Below are 25,146 nucleotides of genomic sequence, written 5' to 3' on the forward strand. Positions count from 1 at the left end.
AAACGGTCTTGGGGCATAATTACGCTGAAAATTGGCGTGTTCAAAAGTTCATCTCTGGACCAATAATCAGTAATTTTTGACTTCTTAACTTGCAAACAGCAACAAAACAATAAGTTTCCTAAATCCAAGGTCTTTCCACTTTGACAGTCGAGAATTCACAGATTCTGTAGTATTTTCTCTGGTGTAAACGTAAAAACAAAAAAACAATTTATTTCGTCTGCAATAAATTGCAACAGCTCTTCAGACATGAATATTGTGAACTCGTGTCATCAAAGTAATGGTTTAACGGCTGGAAATCGTTTTATTTCCAGTCAAACCGTGTCGCTGTTACTTTCTGATTCCTCGGGTTCAGAGGAACTTCAGACTAATTCTTGGTCTCCCCTCTGATGTAAAAGGTTGGTTACTACAGCTTAGGAGTTCTGTTGAAGACTCATCACTGCTAGGAACGTCAGAGAATTCACACTCACTGTCGCTCTTAGTGAGCATATCCAGGATCTCTTTATCTGCGCAACCACGACGACGTAACATTTATCAAGGAGGAAACAACAAAACTGACGAAAACACGAGAAGCTAAGTCGAATTCTACAAAGAGGGAACACAGCAACAGACATATACGCAATCTCGAACTGTACAGTCAGACCACCCAACAGCTACTCGAAGAGCAGGGCGGAGAAACAGCTCTGCGTGTTTATGTCTGTCGTGCTCAGTTAGCCGTGAGCCAGCGCGCCGAAGCTCGTCTCTAGCGGTGAATCGGTCGGTGGCACGGGACGCGTCAACACGCCCTAAGCGCTGCAGGGAAAGCCCAGGCGCCGCGCTTAAAGTCGTCGGGCGCTCCAGGGGAACGGCGAGGCGTGACGAGTTAACACGTCCCTAGCAATCAATCTCTCTATGAATATAGTGGAGAGAGCAGGCGCGTGTTCCCGATAGCGTCCGCCCATTTCGTCCTCTCCTTTTTAACCCTTTCGTGGGCAAAATTATTGAGCCGTTTTTTTTAATGAATGAAGAGCAGATAGTAGTAAACAGATAGGTATATTTATCATATAGAATATCACATTTGCTCCAACTGTGAAAGTGAGGTCACACAACAAGGTGGGAAGTATTCTTCCCACTGCCCTTCCTTGGACTTAAATGGCAAAAACAGCTTTTTCAATATATTTCATATTTATTTGATAAATTTACTTCTCTTGTTACAATGATAGTTCATAATTACTTCCCATGACATTTTGTGAAACATGGTTCTATGTAGAGTGGTATTTGACAATATGTACAAACACAGCGAGTGCTCTTTTCCGCAGCTTTGGTACTACAATGACGGCACATCCAGTTGGTTTCTCCTAAAATGGGTTGATGCTTCCTTACAGCCACATGACGAAAATCTTCAGGTACTTTACCCCTTTTTGCCAGAAAGACACGTTTTTGTCCGCGCCTTTTTTTGGGATGAGAAGCCAGCGATCAATTGTCTGGCTAGATGGATCCTGTATGTGAGCTGATCGTGCTGTCCACTTTCTCTTTTACTTATTTTCCACAGGATAAAACTGTTCACTGCAACAACGTCCACCAGGAAATAAAATATTCTGTGCCACCATTTTACACAACGTCTGCCAGTAGCATACCTCTCTCGTAATTGATCAAACTTATCGATACCACACATTATTTTGTTGCATTATGCCACAACTTCAGGACAAGAAATCTCTGTACTAATACCATTTCCGGCCGAAGTGGCCGTGCGGTTCTAGGCACTGCAGTCTGGAACCGCGAGACCGCTACGGTCGCAGGTTCGAATCCTGCCTCGGGCATGGATGTGTGTGATGTCCTTAGGTTAGTTAGGTTTAACTAGTTCTAGGGGACTAATGACCTCAGAAGTTGCGTCCCATAGTGCTCAGAGCCATTTGAACTAGTACCATCGTTGTTTTTCCTTTTCACTGTGGCTGTTTCTCATGGGTCATGAATGGAGGACAGGAAAGTGACTGGACGGTTATCCATCCATTTTACTGTAGAAATGACTCCTTTTGTTTCAACCTGGAATTTGCCTCGTTCCAATTTTACGTTTTCCTTCATAAATTTGGGCAAATGAAAAGTATTTACCTCATACTATAGCTTTGAGGAAAAAATCACAAAATGTCACGCAGACAGCACTGAAAGGCTCCTCTACAGAGCAACACTCAGCTATACAATGCCTCTGCGCGAAGGTACAGCAAAAACGGCGGGAACTTCCGACTGGAAGTACTACCCTATACTGTTCTCTAGGTGGTAGCACCGTACAGAGGTGGGAACTGTGGTATTCTCGCCGCCTGTGGGCGTGCCTGACTTTAGTTCATTCAACGAGTCCGCTCAGTTGGTCGCCCAGTCAGGCTGTCACCTCAAAGACGTCAGTGCCGAAGTGGCCGCCGATGGGTGCGTTGTGAGCAGTGGGTGAGGGGAGGTGGCGGACGCAGTTCCTTCCAGGCTGGAGGCTGCCCTTGAGCCACCCCTGACGCTGAGTGAAAGCCCGTACCGTTAGCCCTGTGTCCGCGTGACAAACACACTGTGTCTCCCCGGCCGCCGCCTCATTCTTCTGTAGTCGCGCAGTTCTTGCAACATTCGTACAAGTACACTAAACTTTAACACTTGAAGTTACATACCTGTAAATATTGTAGCTTTAGTTTGAGCTGTGGAAGTCCTCATATAGAGTGCTTAGGACATTTCATAAATATCGTTGTTCATACGTGGGTACTTGAAGATGTTTGATTTACATCAAAAATGGCTACTCTCATTTGAATCGAGGAATTAAGTCGACACTATTTAATGTAAGCTGCAATGCAGTGAACTTTTGAATAAAAATGAGGAATTCCCATAGCGGCGTCAACACCTCTTAAAAAGGAGAGGACGAGATGGACGGACGCTATCGGGAACACGCGCCTGCTCACTCCACTAGTTTCATAGAGAGAGAGGAATGCTGAGTTAACCCTTTGATTGCTAGGGACGTGTTAACTCGTCATGCCTCGCTGTGCATTATGAACAGGTGCTCGATCGTGTTGAAAGATGCAGTCGCCATCCCCGAATTGCTCTTCAATAGTGGGGAGCAAGAAATTGCTTAAAACATCACTGTAGACCTGTGCTGTGTTAGTGACACGCAAAACAACAAAGGGTGCAAGCCCCATCCATGAAAAATACGACCACACCATTACGCCAACGCCTCCGAATTTGACTGTTGGCGCTACACACGCTGGCAGATGACGTTCTCTGGGCATTCGCCATACCCACACCCTGCCATCGGATCACCACCTTGTGTAACGTGATTCGCCACTCCACACAACGTGTTAAGTCGTCCATTGTTTACGCTCCTTACACCAAGCGAGGCGTCGTTTGGCATTTACCAGCGTGATGTTTGGCTTATGAGCAGCCGCTCGACCATGAAATCCAGGTATTCTCACCTTGTGCCTAACTGTCATAGTACTTGCGTTGGATCCTGATGCAGTTTTCCTGTGTGATGGTCTGGATAGATGTCTCTTATTACACATTACGACTGTCTTCAACTGTCTGCGGTCTCTGTCAATCAACAGACGAGGTCGGCCTGTACGCTTTTTTGCTGTACGTGTCCCTTCACTTTTCCACTACATTACCATATCAGAAACCGGAAGTAGTGGAGCTAGGGATGTTTATGAATATCGAAATCTCGCGTACAGACGTATAACACAACTGACACCGAATCATCTGACAACGTTCAAAGTCCGGAGCGCCCCATTCTGCTCTCTTACGATGTCTAATGACTACTGAGGTCTCTGATATGGAGTACCTGGCAGTAGGTGGCAGCACAATTCACCTAATACGAAAAACGTATCTTTTTGGGGGTGTGCGGATACCTTTGATCACATAGTGTAGGTACTTTGATGCGCCATATGACAGTATTTACAGGTAAGTTGAGTATGTGAAACACGTATTCGCAACTCTTTAGGACTTAGAATACTACCTTACTGACTAAATATGTTATCATCTCGCAAAGAGATTCACCTTATGAATAGAGATAGTTAGCATTGTACAGTTCATTACGCAACGACCAATTCGACAACAGGCTAGTACAACAGTGATGCAGTGACCCTTCACATTTACTCAGTCTGCAAAGACTTCGTGGGTCTAAGTCGACGCCACATACTGTGATATTCAAAATAGATTATAATTTTAGAAAACAGGGGAGCGAAGCAGTGCATCTCTCAGCTACAGCTTTGTCGAACGGGTATGTCCTTAACCACCAAAGTCGAAATGCCAATAATAGCTCCAAAAAAACTCATACTCCATCAATACAAAACTGTTGGTGTTTAAGACCGGCTGAGTCACGAGAATGATCCACATTCGATCCTTTGTGATCATCAGCCACACATTCAACACGAACTCACAGCATCAGTCAGTCATTATATCACTACCTGTAGATATGTCACTTTACATTGCTTTGCTTAGCACATTCTCCACATTACTCGCTGGCTGCTACTATGTCGATTACACCTCTACTTCGCATAGTACAACAACAGTTATAATTCTTCTGAGCACCAATGCCACACAGTACACTTGGCTAATCAGCTCTTACCAGGATGAATCTCACTGACTTGAACAGTTAGTTACAACAGCCAAACAGATCCACATCCTGCAACAGCACAATACATTAGAGCACACTACAAGTATGTCATTCGATAGGACAACACAGCATCATCATTTAACATCTTAAAGGTTCGGCCTCTAGTGTTAGCTTAGATTGGTGTTAACCTGGTCTGTACACAAACTCCCTGTTATTTCGCGTTGGATGGCTCGTCTTCATCTCATTTTCATCTCGAACATTTATCATTACATCCATCAGTCAGATCGTGGTCACCCTTCAGCTAAAGCATTTACAGCGGTCAAAGCACACTCAACTCTTCCTGAAACGCAATTCTCGAAAGCATCCTCTTCTACTTGGGCTCAATACCCCATGCGCTCCAACGGCGCGAGAAAACTCATACTATCGCAGTATTTAGGTGTTACTTAACATTCACAGGCATAACCCACCATCGTGGGCACAATGTCTTTCCATTAGGTATAAAAAAAGCACAAAAACGTCGTGCACTCTTTCGGTGCGACTCACAATCCCCTTACACAAGTCTATACCTCAGATTAAGACGCCAAAAATTCTTGGGCATATCGCACCTACACTATTTGCTTTTCTTTAAGTTCACCTATTCGTCCTGCCGTAACCTCTGATCAAACAAATAATCTCTTAACAAGGGCAATCTCAGGAAGCAAACTCACTGTTTAGAGACTACACTCAGTACTTTCACAGTTTTGTGCGGGTGATGTGGTGCAGCCCACGAGACTATCGTCCACTGATCGTTTCTGCTTCAATAGTATTGGGGTGTGCTACTCGTCAAACTTTGAATGGGTCGCTGTAAACATTTAAGGACTTGTTCGTTATGAATTTACGTTTCTTAGACAGTTGGTGCGACTTGGAGAGTATTTTGTCTCCCACTGCAAGCTCAAGACTTCGTACCTTCACATTGCACCTGCGATGTCGGCTCGCTGCCTCCTTCATAATTAGCTCGATTGCAAATCTGACAATTTCACTGTGTCTCTTCCTCTCTGTCCTAGAGTCGAGTACACGAGTATCAGCTATATTTATTACTTATTTCCATGCTAACTAATGTTTGCGTGAGTGATCCAGATTCTTCCACTTCATCAAGGAGGCTCTCCCTCAGTTTACCGTTAGCTATGTACAAACCCTCCACGACCTCTTTCTTGTACTTCGGTGCCAGCACTTTATCCCCTGGTCATGCACGCGAGCCGCATCCTTCATTTCGGCACTCGTTATTGTACGCTAACTACGCACTACTTGCAGCGAGTTGCCGTTGTTCCTTCTTGGTCTGTTTCTCTCGAAACTTCTCCAGCTGTCACGGTAGGTGCAGCATCCCCACGTCCTATGGCCCTGCACGTGTTGCACATTCTACATATCCCTGTTTCTAACTTCATTGTAGGGTCAATCAGGTTCAAACTTTCTCGCGGGATTAGCCCCACAGGAATCCTGGCCACATCACATCTCTTGTAGCAAGTTTTGAAAGTATACCAAACCCTGCAAATTTCTTCCGGTAACGATAATCTCTCTCGGTAGTTTGTGCGGTAACTTGGTAATGCAGATGTGAAATACCCCTGTATGTCATATGGCGTATCAAAGTACCTACACTATGTGATCAAAGGTATCCGAACACCCCCAAAAACATATATTTTTCATATTAGGTGCATTGTGCTGCCACCTACTGCCAGGTACTCCATATCAGTGACCTCAGTAGTCACTATACATCGTGAGAGAGCAGAATGGGGTGCTCCGGACTTCGAATGTGGTCAGGTGATTCGGTGTCGCTTGTGTCATACATCTGTACCCGAGATTTCGATGCTCCTAAACTCCCTAGCTCCAATATTTCTGGTTTCTGATATGATAGTGTGGTGGAAACGTGAAGGGACACGTACAGCACAAAAGCGTACAGGCCGACCTCGTCTGTTGATTGACAGAGAGGGCAGACAGTTCAAAAAATGTTTCAAATGGCTCTAAGCACTATGGGACTTAACATCTGAGGTCATCAGTCCCCTAGATCTTAGAACTATTTAAACCTAACTAACCTAAGGACATCATACACATCCATGCCCGAGGCAGGATTCGAACCTGCGACCGTACGGTCGCGCGGCTCCAGACTGAAGCGCCTAGAACCGCTCGGCCACTCGCAGACAATTGAAGAGAGTCGTAATGTGTAATAGGAGACATATGTCTAGACCATCACACAGGAAAACTGCATCAGGATCGAACGCAAGTACTATGGCAGTTAGGCTGGAGATGAGAATTTGAGCCGGCCGCGGTGGTCTAGCGGTTCTAGGCGCTCAGTCCGGAGCCGCGCGACTGCTACGGTCGCAGTTTCGAATCCTGCCTCGGGCATGGATGTGTGTGTGTCCCTAGGTTAGTTAGGTTTAAGTAGTTCTAAGTTCTAGGGGACTGATGACCATAGATGTTAAGTCCCATAGTGCTCAGAGCCATTTGAACCATTTTTGAGAATTTGATTTCATGGTCGAGCGGCTGCTCATAAGCCAAACATCACACCAGTAAATGCCAAACGACGCCTCGCTTGGTGTAAGGAGCGTAAACAATGGACGACTTAACACGTTGTGTGGAGTGGCGAATCACGTTACACAAGGTGGTGATCCGATGGCAGGGTGTGGGTATGGCGAATGCCCAGAGAACGTCATCTGCCAACGTGTGTAGCGCCAACAGTCAAATTCGGAGGCGTTGGCGTAATGGTGTGGTCGTATTTTTCATGGATGGGGCTTGCACCCTTTGTTGTTTTGCGTGTCACTAACACAGCACAGGTCTACAGTGATGTTTTAAGCAATTTCTTGCTCCCCACTATTGAAGAGCAATTCGGGGATGGCGATAGCATCTTTCAACACGATCGAGCACCTATTCATAATGCACGGCCGTGGCGGAATGATTACGCGACAATAACATCCTTGTAATAGACTGGCCTGCACAGGGTCCTGACCTAAACCCTATAGAACACCAGTGGGGTGTTTTGGAACGCCGACTTCGTGCCAGGCTTCACCGAGACATTGATACCTCTCCTCAGTGAAGCATTCCCCAAGAAACCTTCCATCACCTGATCCAACGTATGTCTGCGAGAGTGGAAGGTGTCATCAAGGCTAAGGATGGGCCATCACCATACTGAATTCCAGCATTATTGACGGAGGGCGCCACGAACTTTAAGCCATTTGAGACAGGTGTCCGGATACTTTTGATCACATAGTGTGTTTTGCTTGTCCAACTTTCTAAAATATTTTACAGGATCTCTTTCACTGCTCTCACGACAGTTAGGCTTCATGAGGATATCTAATTGACTGTTAGAATAGAACTCATTTAGGAAATCCCTACAGAGATTTTAGTACATAGAACTATCCTTCAGTGGTGTTTGCATCCTAGCTTGTGCCTCATCTCATAATGATTACACACGAACTTTCTCCTAAGGGCGTGTCCCAAGGAAGACGGTAGTGCATTGTCAAATTGTGACAAACACATCACAGGATGATGCTGATTTTTGGGCCTGGATGATGTGAATAATTAAGCACTGACAAAGAGTGTCTACAATACTTCTCGGAATCTGAATCCCAGTGACTATTTGCAAAATTAGTCGTGGGTGTAGTTCCACGTACCTCACAAAATGGCCCCTCCAAATCTTTTATCTCCTCTGCCTCTTTTCATCTCCTCCTCTCCTGCTCTTCGATTTCTTTAGCCCTCCCTAATCTCGTGGCCTCTCGTCTGCATCTGAATTTGCTGTCTGCAGTACATAGAGAGACAGTGTCTGCGGCTGATTTCTCGCTCTTGTTTCCCAAACTATCACTGCGATCGCGTATCTTCCAAATCGCCAAACGCTACTGGTAGTGTACTATCTGAACTCGCTTCACAACGTAGTGTGATTCACTCCTTCAGTGTGGGAAGTGAGTCTGCTTTCTCTGCAGTTTTGGTAATTTCGTCTGTTTGGGCTATTAGAGCCACTTATTGTTCCTTCACTTGTTGACAAACACCCTCTAAGACAACCTGTTGGTCTGTACAGACACTCGCGACTGCTTCTTTAATTTGTTCGTTATTAGGTATACACTGAGGTGACAAAAGTCATGAGACAGCGACACACATAAATGCAATTGGCTGTAGTATCGTGTACACAAGTCATAAAGGGTCAGTGCATAGGCGGAGCTGACATCTGCACTCCTGTGACTCATGTTGAAACGTTTCCGCCGTGATTACGGTCACACAACAGGAACTGAAACTTTGAACGCGGAATGGTAGATGGAGCTGGACGCATCGGACATTCCATTTCGGAAATCGCTAGGAAATTCAATAATTCGAGATCCACAGTGTCAAAGAATGTGCAGAGAATACCGAATTTCAGGCACTGCCTCTCACTGAGGACAACGCAGTGGCGGCGGCCGTCACTTAACGAACGAGAGCAGTGGCGTTTGTGTTGAGTTGTCAGCGGTAACAGACAACCTGCCTTGCGTGAAATAACTGCAAAAATCAATGTGGGACGGACGATGGACATGTCCATTAGGATAGCGCGGTAAAATTTGGTGTTAATAGACTATGTAAGCAGATGACCGACGCGAATGCCTTTGGTAACAGCACGACACGGCCTCCAGTGCCGCCCTTGAGCTCGTGACGCTATAGGTTGGACCCTAGGCGACTGGAAAACAGTGGCCTCGTCAGATGAGCCCCTATTTCAGTGCCGGCCGCGGTGGTCTCGCGATTCTAGGCGCTCAGTCCGGAGCCGCGCGAATGCTACGGTCGCAGGTGCGAATCCTGCCTCGGGCATGGATGCGTGTGATGTCCTTAGGTTAGTTAGGTTTAAGTAGTTCTAAGTTCTAGGGGACTGATGACCACAGATGTTAAGTCCCATAGTGCTCAGAGCCATTTGAACCATTTTTTGAACCCAATTTCAGTGGGTAAGAGCTGATGTTAGGGCTCGAAATGCGCAGGCTCCACCCAAGTTGTCAACAAGGTACTGTGCAAGCTGATGGTGGCTCCATAACGGTGCGGACTGTGTTTACATGTAGTGGACTGGGTCCTCTCGTCCAAATACACCGATCATTGACTGGAAATGAAAATCTTTGGCTAGATGGAAACCATTTGCGGCCAGTAATGGACTTCACGTTTCCAAATAACGACGGAATTTTCATTGTGATTGGTTTGAATAACTTTCTGGACAATTCGATCGAATGAGCGAATGATTTGATCAACCAGATTGTCCGACATGAATCGCATCAAACATTTATGAGATGTAATCAAGACGTCAGTTCGTGCACAAAATGGTGCTCTGGCAACACTTTTGCAATTATGGCTCAGTATTTCTGCAAGTGACTTCCAACGACTTGTTGGTTCGATACCAGTCGAGCTACTGCACTATGCCGGGCAAAAGGGGGTCCGATATTTGGAGGTATCCCATGACGTTTGTCACCTATGGTACCACACCTCGCCAGATCGCTTTCGGCAACCACTGTTTAGTCCCAAATGCCATCCACAGTCTCAGTAATACCAACTTCTACCCATTTTACTTAGTCTCGAATCGATGCAGTTGTCGCTGTATTCTCCGCAAGCACTGCATCATTTCTGGTTCCCATATCATCTAATATCACATTATGCACATCGACCCTCTTTTTAAGAGCATGTATCTGCTCATCTAATTTCTGATGTACCCTACTATCCATACATTCCAATCTATCTTTGTTTTCTTTAAGATTTCGTTCAAGCTTACTATCCACACTATTTTTCTTGCTCTAGGAGCGCGTCAGTGTTTGCGTATGCTGGAACACCAGTTTGTTCTACGTCCTGAATGTCCGCTGGCGGCGCAGCAGAACCCATGTCCGCGGCTAGCTCCTCGCAAAGGCGAGCACCAAACGACTCTGCTTGTGGTCCCGCATTCCTACGTTCACTGTTTTACTCTTCCGGCTCGCCCTCTGCCAAAATCTGGTGGCTTAGGCACGCCACCACATAGCGCTTCAGGTTCGCACTCACCATCTGCTGGCACCACCGTTTCTCCTCCGTCTTCGACCAAATCCATCTCGAGCAGAATCTTAGAACGCGATCTTTTGACTACATGAGTCCCGTAATGCTTATTCACTGACATTACTTATTCATTTCGCGGAACACCATAAAATGAAATTAAGCACTTGTGTAAATGAAAGGAACAAATTACGTGACCTAATTAAACGCAAAATTGTTCTAGTTGCATCTCAGTAAGCTCCCTAATTTCTTGATAAAATCATGCATATAGTCGCCAAATAAGACGAGGGTGTCAGAGTACTTACTTTATTTTCACTTATTCGTTATTGTACTGTGTCTCGCATTAAATATAACACATCAAACCCCTACCCTTAGCGCATCTAAGGTGCACCTTAGACAGAGATGTTGGCAGGTGCGAGGCCAGACGTATGATCGTGGCTTTGTGCACATGAATATAAATATACGAAGAGCACCGCCCACCACTGTCTGCCCTTCACGAGAAACAAAATTGCATCGCGGATGAATGATACCACATTGTTATCGTGACGTGGGACTAACTCGAGCAACGGATGGCGTTAAAACGATCTTAAAACAGCGAAGTTTACGCATAGCGAGCCATTCATTGAGGGGGCCGGCCGTTGTGGCCGAGCGGTTCTAGGCGCTTCAGTCTGGAACCGCACGACCGCTACGGTCGCAGGTTCGAATCCTGCCTCGGGCATGGATGTGTGTGGTGTCCCTAGGTTAGTTAGGTTTAAGTAGTTCTAAGTTCTAGGGGACTGATGACCTCAGACGTTAAGTCCCATAGTGCTCAGAGGCATTTGAACCATTCATTGAATGAGTGCCCACATCGCTCTTTTGCCACGCACACAGCGTGTTCTAGTTATGCTACAGTGATATTGACAGTCATACTAGGTAAGTGTGGCAGGAATGGGTACTTGGAACTGGAAGACCCTCTTAATTATCTGAACACCATAAACTTTATTCTTTCTAAAATTCTCATTTGGTGAAATATGGGTAGTTCTCTCGTTAATTCATGCTAAAACGAACCGGTTTCATACGAATACAAATTTTTCTCTACGCTTACAAATTCCGTATTAATTTATCCTAATACAATTTGTATCTTACCAATACTGATTCTCTACATTTAATTATTTCACAAAACCCACTGTTGGAAGGAAACAGTTACTTTCTTCCTTTATAATAATATTAATCTACTATATGCGCTGTTAATTTGGAAATGGTCTGGAGATAGAAGATGTCCTCCTTACTCTTAAGCACACAGACAATTTCTAGCTCACTAAACCTTGATATAGCCCATGCGGACTGGAATAGCGAAGCAGGAATGAGTACGCTGTTAGATCATGTTAACATTTTAACCCCAGATTATGCACATCTACCAGACCGTTAATCAGTCTAAGACAATTTTTTAGTTCGTGGTCAATCACTACGGTTACAAACACTGCCACACGCACATTCTTAATTTAAGTTTAGCAAAACATTTCCAATCCAAAACAAGATCTACAAACAACCTAGACAAGCCGCACGCTAGATAATTGTCCATAATCTGGACTGAAGTCGAGTCGAGAACTTTATCTCACAGTCTGTGCAGCCAGCGACCACGGGGTCCACTGGAGACAATGGCTTTCGACGTACTCACCCTTCGTGTGTGCTTGTACGTGCAAAATAATTCACACACATGCAATCTCAATAGCACATTTCACACATCTGTAATCACGGATTAATCTAGCACACACAGAAGTTTAATAGAAAAATGCTTGCAAAGTGTGCCCTTTGTTTAAAACGGCCACTGTGTAATCCAGTCGACTGCCCAATTTAATTAATGAAAACGTCTCCCTCAACAAATATTCTGAGAAAGAAAAAAAAATTCTGCAAAAGAAGTGCGTACTTCAAACTAAATATTTCACATGCAATGCTCATGTTGAATACATAATTCACGGACCACATACAAAAATGAACCGTCCATCACCAGCTCCAGCGTCCAAGTGCCGAACATGGCGGCACCAGAGACTAAAATCCGGTTCCAGAAACAGCTGGGAGACAGGGCTGACTAACAACAAGCACAAGGGCGTTCCAAACCTGCAGATTTCCCCCCCCCCCCCCCCCCCTCCATCATCTTTGCGCCTTGTGCTACCCGGGAAAGAAAAAAACATGTTGGGAATGTCTTCAGTCTAAACAAGTAGCACCTGTGAAAACTGCTTCTAATGTCTAAGCAGACGTCACACACCCTGCCATAGAACTTTCAGACCCAGCGCTGGAAGAGGACAAAAATGAATCACATGAATATTACCATTGATACAATGAGGACACCTAAGGAAAAGGAAGCGATGTGCAATGGAAAAAAAAAACGTAGCACAGGGTGTCCATCTCTCCTGTAGCTCACTGGTACAACCACTCAGAAAAAACACGATTACTGTAGGCGCAAAAGCCGGTGTGCATTTCTGTCTCAAACGGATAAAAGTAAAACCATAAAGGTGGTAGCCTTTCAGAGGCGCTGCGAAAGCTCTACAAATCCCACACGGGTGTGTGCATTTGTACCTCTTATTTCCTCCTCGTCATCATTATTATTATACTGTAAGTTGCTTACCATTCTGTTTCCTGCTCGTCCTACTATAAGTAATATATCCTCTGTGAAATGCCCCTCCATCCTACGTCACCCCAGCTAAGGATAGCACTAGGTTTCACGATGCCTGTGCCCACGTGTGCTACACGTTGCTCTTCCAGTAACATTTGTCCTGTACTGCTCCTGCGACTTCCTGTGACTGCTACTGAGTCGTATGACTCTTTTCCTTCTACTTCTGTACTGATCTAGGCTTAACGTTGTTCCTACGAGTCTGCTGCAATTTACTTCGCTCAAAAAGAGGTTGAAGGTCTTACCTTATTGTAGATAACAAGTCAAAGAGATTACTAAACGCCATATGAGATGTGACTTCTCCCTTTACTTTTTACTCATTGCCTTTTTCCATTTCTGGCTGGCTCTTTCCCCCTTCAAGTTATCTAATTCAAAATGCTTCAGTTTAATTCTGCCTGAGGGCCACAAATCTTTCTTGCTCCACGATTCTCGTGTCAGTATTGCATAATCTAAAACTATGTGAGAACATTTCATTGGCAATCCACAATTCTCATACATTTCTTCCATACTATCTAACCTATGTATCCTCATTTATTACACACGATGCTACTTTTCCGTACACTAAAAAACTAACACATACTGTACTAAAACTGCAATAAAGAAAGAACTTTTGAAAACTTATCGAAACAAGACATGAAACTATTGAGAACTAAAATTTAGTTTAGAATGATAACTAAAGTAGCACGATATTTTTAACAACAATGTTTAACAGTGTGTTCGGGAATTATGAAAAGCTCATAACCAAAACGAGACGTATCATTCTGCATTGCTGGTGCTGATGCTAGAATGCTTAGAGTGTGCGACTGACCACCGCGACTGCCAAGTGGCTCTTTTCCTTTAATTTCGTCGAAACACAGATTCTTGTCTTCATTTTAACTTTAACATGTGCTGAAATACATTCTTTGAAAAATATAATTCTCATGGTGCATTTCACCAGCGTCTGTAGTTTTCGCCAAGTGAGTGAAGTCACCTGTTTCACTTGTGTGAGCAGAATTTTAAACGTTTTTATAATAAAGTAGTCAACGGCAAACAAATGCTTCACAAAACAGTCGCCTTATGAAAATATATCTACGTCCAGTTTCGAATTCAGACCGTCACCACAATGTTCTGAACACACAAACATGAGAGAAAACCATTCAAGTCTGCATAGTGAAATTATCCCTAGAGATCAGTTAATGTAACAGAATAAGGGTTTACAGCACTACTATGCTTTCAGTTTTGCGGATGCAGAAGAACTTCATATTCTGCATTAGTAAACAAAAGCATAAGGCCTAAATATATATCTTTAACAAAGTGAGACCACATAAATACAACGAATCTTCGTCATAAAAAACTTACACTGATCAGACAGAACATTATGGCCACCTATTCAAGCGATAGCAGCATCATTGGGGAGGAATGGCTGGTAGTCAGACACATGCGCAACGCATGGAGTATCATTGAGCATGCAATCTGTGTATAGAATGGGGGAGGCACACGTTCTGTGTGTGTTTGAGCAAAGACAGACTATGATGGCCCAGAGGCACGAGCATTTGGGAAACTGCATGACTCGTCAGGTGATCAAAGAGTGCTGTGGTGAGTGTCTCAAGACATGGTGCAGCCAAGGTGAAACCACATCCACACATCGTGGCATTGGGTGCCCATGCCTCATTACATATGTTAGACATCATAGGCTGTGCAGATTGGTGAAAGAGGAGAGGTGAAACTAACATCAGACTTGAATGCTGATCAGAGCACAAGTGTACCTGAATACACAGTGCACTAAACACTTCTAGCAATGGGCCACCACAGCCATCGACCCATGCATGTGCCAATGTTAACACTACGACATCAGCAACTACTACTGAAATGGACACATGACCATTGACACTCGATGCTGGCACAGTGGCAGAATGTTACATGGTCTGATGAATCCCCATACTTCTTCATGAAGCTGATGGGAGGGTGTGAATTCGTCTTCTTCCAGGGGAACATCTGCTTGGCACCTGTATTGTGCGAAGGAGACTAGCTAGCGGCAGCTACATTATCCTCTGGTGAACATTCATGTGGGCATCCATGGGTCAGAGCATTCATGTGAGCATCCACGAGTCTTGTGGAGCTCATGCAAGGCACCATGACCTCTAATGAGTATCCTACACTGGTTGCAGACCACGTACAACCTTTCATGACGATCATGTTTCCCATCAGCATTGGCATTTTTCAGCAAGTTAATGCACCCTGTCACAAGGTCAGGAGTGTGGTGGAGTGGTTCGAGGAGCACAGAAGTTTGTCCAGTTGATGTGCTGGCCCACCAGTTGAACACATCTTGGATGTAATTGAATGTGGCATCAGAGCTCATTGCAACTGTCCTCAGAATTTATGGGAATTAGATGACTTGTACATGCAGATATGGTGCCAACTTCCTTGCACAACCTACCAAGGCCTCACCACTTCCATGTCACTACACATCACTGCTGTTATCTGTGACATACCATCTGTTCGGTAGGTCGTCATAAATTCTAGCTGACCAGTGAATAGGGACAATAAGAATATACAATAATGACTATAATAAATGACTTTCACACAGTATATGATATACACTCCTGGAAATTGAAATAAGAACGCCGTGAATTCATTGTCCCAGGAAGGGGAAACTTTATTGACACATTCCTGGGGTCAGATACATCACATGATCACACTGACAGAACCACAGGCACATAGACACAGGCAACAGAGCATGCACAATGTCGGCACTAGTACAGTGTATATCCACCTTTCGCAGCAATGCAGGCTGCTATTCTCCCATGGAGACGATCGTAGAGATGCTGGATGTAGTCCTGTGGAACGACTTGCCATGACATTTCCACCTGGCGCCTCAGTTGGACCAGCGTTCGTGCTGGACGTGCAGACCGCGTGAGACGACGCTTCATCCAGTCCCAAACATGCTCAATGGGGGACAGATCCGGAGATCTTGCTGGCCAGGGTAGTTGACTTACACCTTCTAGAGCACGTTGGGTGGCACGGGATACATGCGGACGTGCATTGTCCTGTTGGAACAGCAAGTTCCCTTGCCGGTCTAGGAATGGTAGAACGATGGGTTCGATGACGGTTTGGATGTACCGTGCACTATTCAGTGTCCCCTCGACGATCACTAGTGGTGTACGGCCAGTGTAGGAGATCGCTCCCCACACCATGATGCCGGGTGTTGGCCCTGTGTGCCTTGGTCGTATGCAGTCCTGATTGTGGCGCTCACCTGCACGGCGCCAAACACGCATACGACCATCATTGGCACCAAGGCAGAAGCGACTCTCACCGCTGAAGACGACACGTCTCCATTCGTCCCTCCATTCACGCCTGTCGCGACACCACTGGAGGTGGGCTGCACGATGTTGGGGCGTGAGCGGAAGACGGCCTAACGGTGTGCGGGACCGTAGCCCAGCTTCATGGAGACGGTTGCGAATGGTCCTCGCCGATACCCCAGGAGCAACAGTGCCCTAATTTGCTGGGAAGTGGCGGTGCGGTCCCCTACGGCACTGCGTAGGATCCTACGGTCTTGGCGTGCATCCGTGCGTCGCTGCGGTCCGGTCCCAGGTCGACGGGCACGTGCACCTTCCGCCGACCACTGGCGACAACATCGATGTACTGTGGAGACCTCACGCCCCACGTGTTGAGCAATTCGGCGGTACGTCCACCCGGCCTCCCGCATGCCCACTATACACCCTCGCTCAAAGTCCGTCAACTGCACATACGGTTCACGTCCACGCTGTCGCGGCATGCTACCAGTGTTAAAGACTGCGATGGAGCTCCGTATGCCACGGCAAACTGACTGGCACTGACGGCGGCGGTGCACAAATGCTGCGCAGCTAGCGCCATTCGACGGCCAACACCGCGGTTCCTGATGTGTCCGCTGTGCCGTGCGTGTGATCATTGCTTGTACAGCCCTCTCGCAGTGTCCGGAGCAAGTATGGTGGGTCTGACACACCGGTGTCAATGTGTTCTTTTTTCCATTTCCAGGAGTGTATTATCACTAGCACACATGTTGTTACATGGTTAAACACGATTTGTTCTCTTCAGGTTGTCATTCCATTATGAAATGTTCTGTTTAATGTTGCAGACTGATAGACTGTTAGTTTGGCAATCATGATATCTCAAAGCAGTACTTCAAATTTAACCTGGAAGTATGATCTTCTATACCAACATATTCCAGAGTTTATGGGTAATAATGAAATGATCTGTTCATGCTAATTATTTCACAGACAGTTACATAGAATTGGTAAGATGTGGAGCGGTAAACCTAATATTCATGGAATATTTTCAGCCTTTGACTTAATGTCAAATTATGACTTATTCTATAATGAAGCAAAAAGAATTGTAGAAGAGACAGCTATTTGCTAATTAACACCTACAGAAACCACCATTTATTGAACCACACATAGGGGAGGAGAACTCCATTCCCAATAAACGAACAGTTCATCAGATAGTTCACAGTTCTTAACACCAATACTTATGAACCATGTGTGCCTCTATACATTAGAACTATCAGCTGTTAGTGGCTTACACTACAATGATATGTATCCAATCTAGTGTGAAGTGCTATGATGTGGACTTGGTCTGTTGCAGAAAAGGTGCTGGAGATTCCACAGGGCTACCACTATGTGCCTGGCTATGCACTCATCAAGCTGTCCCGTGTCTTCATGCCGTGGGCGGCAGCGAAGAAGGTCTGTGAGGATGAGGGAGCCCAGCTGGCTGTCCCAACAGACCGCCGTGCCTTTGAGGGGCTGAAGCAGATCTTCCAGAAAGTGAAAGGGGTATGGTACGCCAACATTGGAATCACAGATCAAGCCAAAGAGGGCGAATTTGTGGACATATATGGTAATAACACATAAAGTTTTAGTTTGTATATTTGGCTTTTGTACTGTTCCTGTATGATAATAAGGCACAGAGGTCCATATAACGTGGTTTAATCGTTTCCCGTGGTGTACATTAATCATTTCTTGAGTGGCTATAATGTTTTAGTTTGAATGAGTACAGGATACATTTTCTAGTAGTGCAGATCTCTTCAGATTTTTTCAAAATAAAATGTTACATGATATGAACTGTACTGCATGGAATGCACTAAGATACAACACTGGGATGTTGAAAGATCTCATCAGATTGCTGATACCTCAGACCTTGTACTCCTGAGTATTTGTGTATGTTACACCTTTCTGCATTAACAGGAAATCCATTGACTCTTTGTAGAGTCTGTTCTTCATCACACCACTAACATCCAAATTCATGATTATTTGTGTGAGGTGAGATGATGCAGTGGTTAAAATAGTGGATTCCTAATTGCGAGTAGTGCTGTGAAAACTTTTGTATGATGACCCAGATTTAAATTTGTCTCAGTGTTACAGTGAATGTGACACTCATCTACTTCTGACGAAGTGTTGAGATACTGTGAATGTCTCTATGTTTATCCATGGCTGCCATCCACCAGGGCATGGACAGCAGGGTTTTCCAGTTTACAGGTTACTTGAAACGGCAGTCTATAGGCATAGAGGTTCACTCTCAGCCAAGATTGTGAAAACTCTTGGACAATGCGACATCAAAACCATTTTTTGTTGGCGAAGGATGTACTGAAACTCTGCATAACAGTGAAACACTACTGTGAATGTGACTTATAATACCCTGGGAAAATGCAGCACTGTATTGCCGAATGTTATCATGGGAAGTTACATCTGTATGTCTGGGACACATGGAGAAATCAGCAGTGGCAGGGTACTGAGTGAGTTAAGACTATACTTTTGATTTTGAGAACACCAAGGTGGTGTGTCTAAGAAGTGCCTAATGGCAAAGAATGATAAAGGAATCTGCTGAAATAATGATCGATGAGATGGTGAGGATTACGCCAGTGACTGACAGGAGGTGTCTGAATACTGCCATGAGGAATAGCCTCTGCAGCCAGGTTGTACCTAAAGCAGACAGATTCTTGAGAGAATTACACTCCATACCATGCTGTGCTCTACTATGATTCTCTTTCTGGCGCTGTGCTCACGTTATCTGAACTTCTCTTTGGCTTCTGATTCTCAGAATTAGTGACTACACTGCTGCAGAACTTATTGTGATAAAGCTCTCTGGCTAAGGTTCCTGACTTGCTTTCTTCAATGACTACCTGGCATGCACTGGATTTTGTGCACTGTCATTATTATTTGTGTAGCTGTACAATCTTTGGAACAAAGAATGTCTCTTACACCATAACAAGTGTCTCCCATCGATACATCATGGTATATCAACATTACCACCCTGCTGGAAAATCAATAGGTTTTGCAACAAGAAAAGGATTGCTCTGTAATGCACTTACCATTATCTCCTTTTATCACTTTTCTGATTATTAATATACAAGAAATATAGGTAATGGCAAATTATATTCAGTTCTACGAGTTACACAACTGAATTGAGTAAATGAAAATTGTCAATCCAGTGGCATATGGTGGCGCTATTGGCAATTTTCGTTTACTGTTTCTAATTTTTTTCCTTCTGATCCAACTTCTTCCAACTACCATTAAGAATAAATTTAACTAAATATAATGAACAGAACTAAATGAAAAAATTCAGAAAAATTATAAATTTAACCATATGTAAGTTGATTAGAAAATCATTTAGATATTTTCAAAAATCTCCTACACTAAATAAAAATTTAAAATTTTCAGAAAAATGGGATAAAAATTTTGTAAATTTAACATTTTATATTAGAAATGAATTCCTTTCTTAAAAAACCTAATAATTGTAATTTTACAAAAAATTAGTGGTTAGAATTAAATTTTTATACAATATTATTGCTTGTGAATATTTAGGTACTAAATATTGTGAAAAAATTTGTATGGAACTTAATAATAAAATTAAAATTAATAAATGAATATGTTTTTAATTATTTTTGAAAAAAAATAATAAATGAATATATAAAAGAATAGAACATATAAAAATGGATTTCTTGATGAAGAATTTTTATACTAAAATATATAGCTAATAAAAATATAAACTTGGCATTCCTTTTCCAAAAACATAATAAATTTCTTATTGTATATATTAGCTGCCCTAAATCTAATATTCCATTACTCATAACTTACATAAACACCATTTTTAATTTTTAAAACAATTAATTTTTTATTTTACAAATTATTCTCTCAAAATAATATTATTAAATTAGATTTATCTGTTGTTAACAATTTAATAAATCTTTATTATTAATTTTTAGTTTAGTAATTTAAATTAAATAATTTTAATTGTTTAAAAATATAATAATTTCTTTCTTTGTAAATGAGAGAAGAATTATGCAATATCACAGTAGCTCAACTTCATCACTATTGTAAAATAAGTAATTTAGGGAGATTTTAGGAATTTAGAACAGCAATTTTAAATAACTTTATAGTTAAATACTTCATCATCTATAATAAAGGAATAGAAAGAAAAAATTAGAAACAATAATACAGTATACAAAATAGTGATTATTAAATACATGTGATATTTTTAGCTGACACTGAGAATTTAAAAACTATTATTTTTGTTATATTCTGTAATACATTTTTCAATTTATTCCAGTATATGTATTTAGATGTTGGATTCTTACTTAAAATTGAAATCCTTAATTTTTTGATAATTCATACATTTTTTTCGAAATTTATGCATGCAGAACTTTTGTTTGTATCATTCGTAATCAGTAATAATAATTTTGAATGTTCTTTGGTCTTTATTTTTATATATATTTCTGCAATATTCATTTAAACGAGATCTACATATTGTTCAATAACAATCTTTTGTATATTTATGTGAAGTAAAATTATCAATTTATTTCTTAACAGCACAATTTTTAGAAAATTTATATTTTATGGCTTCTGTTTATGTAGAAAAAACTATTAGAAACAAAAAAACGAAAATATGAAATTAATTATATAAAATGACGATAAAAATAAAAAATTCTAATAACAATTTTTGTATTAAATGGATTAATTTCTTAGACCATGTCATCAACCATTAACTTAACTAGAATGATGAACAAGTCTTAATTATCGTTGATGAAAAAACGAATCGTTTTTTATAGCTGAAGTTGTTGCTGAAATTCTAGAATATAAAGATACTGACTATGCTATTAGATGACTTGATAATATATCAAGATAAAAATATATTTGAATATTTAAACCCTGAAGTGCCATTGGGGTTAAATTCAATGACAAATAATGACCTGGCTTATGTCCATTAATTTTTAAATCAGAAAAGGAAGAAACCAAACCATTCAAAAAGTGTGTTACACATGGAGATTAATCTTCAATCTGTAAACATGGAGAATATGAAATTAAAGAAGAATTAATTGCTTGATATAAACATCATATAAAGAGACAGAAAAAAATTAAATTCAAGTAAGTTATTTAAAAGAACTGAATAGAGTTACGGGAAAATATAAACAAAAATTAGGGGAAAGATTTTATTCACCTATAGAAATTTTAAATGGAAGAACTGAGTAAATAAATAGAACACTACCACATACTGTACAAGAAACTGAAGACCATAACTTAAAGCCAAATTTTATGATTTTAAAGTTATATGGTTGTAACTTTAGAAATATTTATTATATTATTAGAACACAAAGAAAAAAAAAATAAATGCAATTATAAATAGATGCCCTAATTGTGAACAAACTTTAAGGTCTTGTTAAAACCCAGTTCAATAAATTTCTATCAAAGAATTAAACAAAATTTGAGAAGTGAATATCACCACAATTATTGTAGTACAACAGATAAACTATTACAGTTAATTCACAAAACAGTTAATCGAATCCTTTAAAATTTCTTAATTCTTTTCTGAATTAACTGCGACAGTAACAGCACTAAAATCTATCAAAATAATATTTCCATCAGTGATACTTACTCGTAAATCCTCAATTCTTACCTCATGAATGAGAAGAAACGTAGGATATTTTGGTTCATAAATTATATGTTTAAAAGAAATAATAGTATTAGTTTCTAAATGAAAATATTTGTCTTTTTCTACAAACATCCTATTACCTAAATCAGATTTTATATTTGTTACTTCAAAAGGTATATCTACACATTTTTGTCAAACTATTAGCAGGCGTTTTCATATTAGATCCAATAATTTGTTTACTGAAGTGCGAAACCTCTTCCGTACTATGCTTTATATTAATATATAATTTATCATTGCTCTCAGTAATAACTTTGTTTAAAAGTTTGTCTTCCTTAATAAATAAAGCTTTGTAGAATTTATGAATTTCTTTTATCTTTTTAAACTATACACCCCAGTAGGAATTATTATTGTTTCTCCATAGCAACTTAATTTGTTATTTTTTGATGTAATATTTGAAGTTTATAAGCTGTATAAAACCAATTAAATGAACATTTTTATAGCCGTGTCTTACAGGAAGAGATGATTTTTTTGTGAATTGATAAATTTCTTTTTAATTGAAATAAGTGTCTCAGTTAGTGTTCATACAAATTACTTAATTAGCTGAAAACTGCCTTGGAACCAAATGTAAGAATGCAAGAAAAGATATAAGAATGGCAAGCTGTTGTATAATTTAATTCAATGTTCTGTAACAGGAACAAGCAGAAATGCAAAAACAACATTAATGATCGATAGTTATATTTGAGCTCCAGGGTGGTTAAAGTATGATAAAAATAATTATTCATTTAGTTACTCTAAAATTTAGATCAACCGAAATTTCCAAAAGTTATAAAAAGGTTCAAAGACATTGAAAATAGAAATGAGGAAAAGTTATACTTTTATTAAAAATAACAATGAAATTAAACAATTAAAAGAACCAGAAGATAATTGTGTTGTTAAATTTGATGATTTTACTCTCGAAAATCAATATGAAGTTAGACAGTATTAGGTGCAGACATAAAGGAACACATTGTTTCTATTTATCTGAAACATTTCCAAAAATCCCAAAACAATTAGTCAGAAAGACTTTAGAAGTGTAAAATATGTTTTACAACGTGATACAAATTGAAATCATTTCTTCCATGAGTTTGTAGGTGGCGTTTCAAAGTTTGTGATTTTAAATGCATAACACAATTTAAATAAAGTATTGGTATAAATCCACATAATTTTATTACAAATTATGCTATGAATGTGATAAATATATCTTGATGGGGAAATATTGTACAAACAGAAAAACTATTATGACATTACTTGCTACTTTTAATGATAAAATTCCTAATGATAAACTATGTTATATAATTTTTATGGAAAAAGGAATTTAACTTATGATGCTCAGCATGGAATACTATCTGAGAATTCTTAAAATATATGTATATTGTTTAGTTATTGCATGGCTAATAACGCCATCATCTTTCAATATTTTTAAGTTCTCCACTATATCTCCTGCCATTATGAATAAAATGATGTTTAGATTCTCCAGTTATTGGGAGAAAAACTTTTGAAAATGTACCGTCAAAGATAAAAGTTGCAACTCCTTCAACTAATGAGTGAGAAACTTATAAAAATAATATATAATCCAAATATAATCTTTTACTATATATTAGTAAATTGTAGAATTCATGATTCTACACTGTATCTGTTTCCTCACAGTAACAATAAACTACTGTATTTCTTGTTTTCATAGATAAGAGAGAGTTTTGCTTCTCAGACATTCTGTTATTAAAGATAGTTTAAGGAAATGTTTTCAAACTTTACATTCAACCTGATTCTCTCTTTGTTGAATATGTCTTTCAACAAAAGTATCTTTGCCAAATTTAAATTTGTCCCACACATTAGTCATAAGTTATTTGTTATAATTTATAAAACCAAAAATTTATTAGATTTTTAAAATGAAGAAGGTTGTGGATTTTTGAATATTATATTTATGGGAATGCTAATATATAAATTATAAATGTATTAGATTAAAAAAAAATCTAAAATAAAACAAATCATCCACTTATTCTGAAAAAAATTTTTCACAAACATGTGAGTTCTTTCCCAGTTAAAAATTTGTATTCAATTTATTTTCAACCATTTTTATATACTGTGAAAATTTTGTAAGTAAATGATTTTTCAAATCATTCTATATTCTGTCAAATTTACAATTTTCCTGATTTTTATTTAGTTTTGCTCATTATATTTGGTTAAATTTTTAAAGGGTTTTGGAAGGGGGATATGTTGTGTCAAAGAAAGAGTGGATGTTGTAGATTAAGACTGCAGACTAGCCCAGTCCCTAAGATGGGGCCAGGGCCAGATCAGCAATCTTTCTCAACTAAATTGTATTCTGTGCTTGTAGATAAAAATCTTTATAATCATACATAGCATTACGACCTTATTACCTTCCAGCCAGTCAGTTTCTCTCCCATGCAGTAGTTCAGTAGTAAAACTTACCAGAAAACTTTGATAGGCAAATTGCTGATCATCTCATGCCATACTTTACTTGTGTTTCCTACTTGAAGTCGTTGATGTACCCTTGATGCACCCTTGGACACATTAACCTCACTCCAACTGTTAACATCCTCACAGGCTTCTTTATAAACAATTGCACTAAAACGAGTAGGTTTCATAAACATACTAAAAGACAGTCCATATATACTTAGTAAAGATGTACAATGGTGTTCAGAATGTGGATTTCTGATATTCATATGGAAATTTTATAATTTGAATGTCCAGGAAGTTCGTCAGTCCCCACAAGAGTGAGTAGCCTGAAGCAAGCAACTTCACTGGAGTGTGTATGCACTCCAGGTATGACGCATGAAGAAGACTGACTGACATGCTACCAATTTGAGCGAGAAGAGCATACAGTGGTTAGCTATGGATCAACATATTGCACGAATGGCATAGAGATCTGTTGATGGTATGTGGAGCGGTATGATCATTAAGTTATGTTGGAGAAAAATGATCTGACTGTGGAGTCAGTAATACCTCAACACACATCAGAAAGGAGCAGTCGAACCAAATCTGCAGTGCCTAAAGACATCAACTACAGAGACAAACATTGAACATA

At 40.7% G+C, this 25,146-nt stretch overlaps 1 protein-coding gene across 2 annotated transcripts in view; it reads left to right on the forward strand.

Moving 5' to 3' along the window:
- Positions 1-25,146, forward strand: part of LOC124545386 — a 137,396-nt gene that overhangs the window by 58,261 nt on the left and 53,989 nt on the right. For both annotated transcript variants that reach the window (XM_047124296.1, XM_047124297.1), the window contains exon 4: positions 17,784-18,035. In XM_047124296.1, coding sequence (XP_046980252.1) covers positions 17,784-18,035 — 252 coding nt within the window. The remainder of the gene's footprint in view (positions 1-17,783; positions 18,036-25,146) is intronic.

The sequence above is a fragment of the Schistocerca americana genome, chromosome 8, assembly GCF_021461395.2.
Source record: "Schistocerca americana isolate TAMUIC-IGC-003095 chromosome 8, iqSchAmer2.1, whole genome shotgun sequence".
NCBI lineage: Eukaryota > Metazoa > Arthropoda > Insecta > Orthoptera > Acrididae > Schistocerca > Schistocerca americana.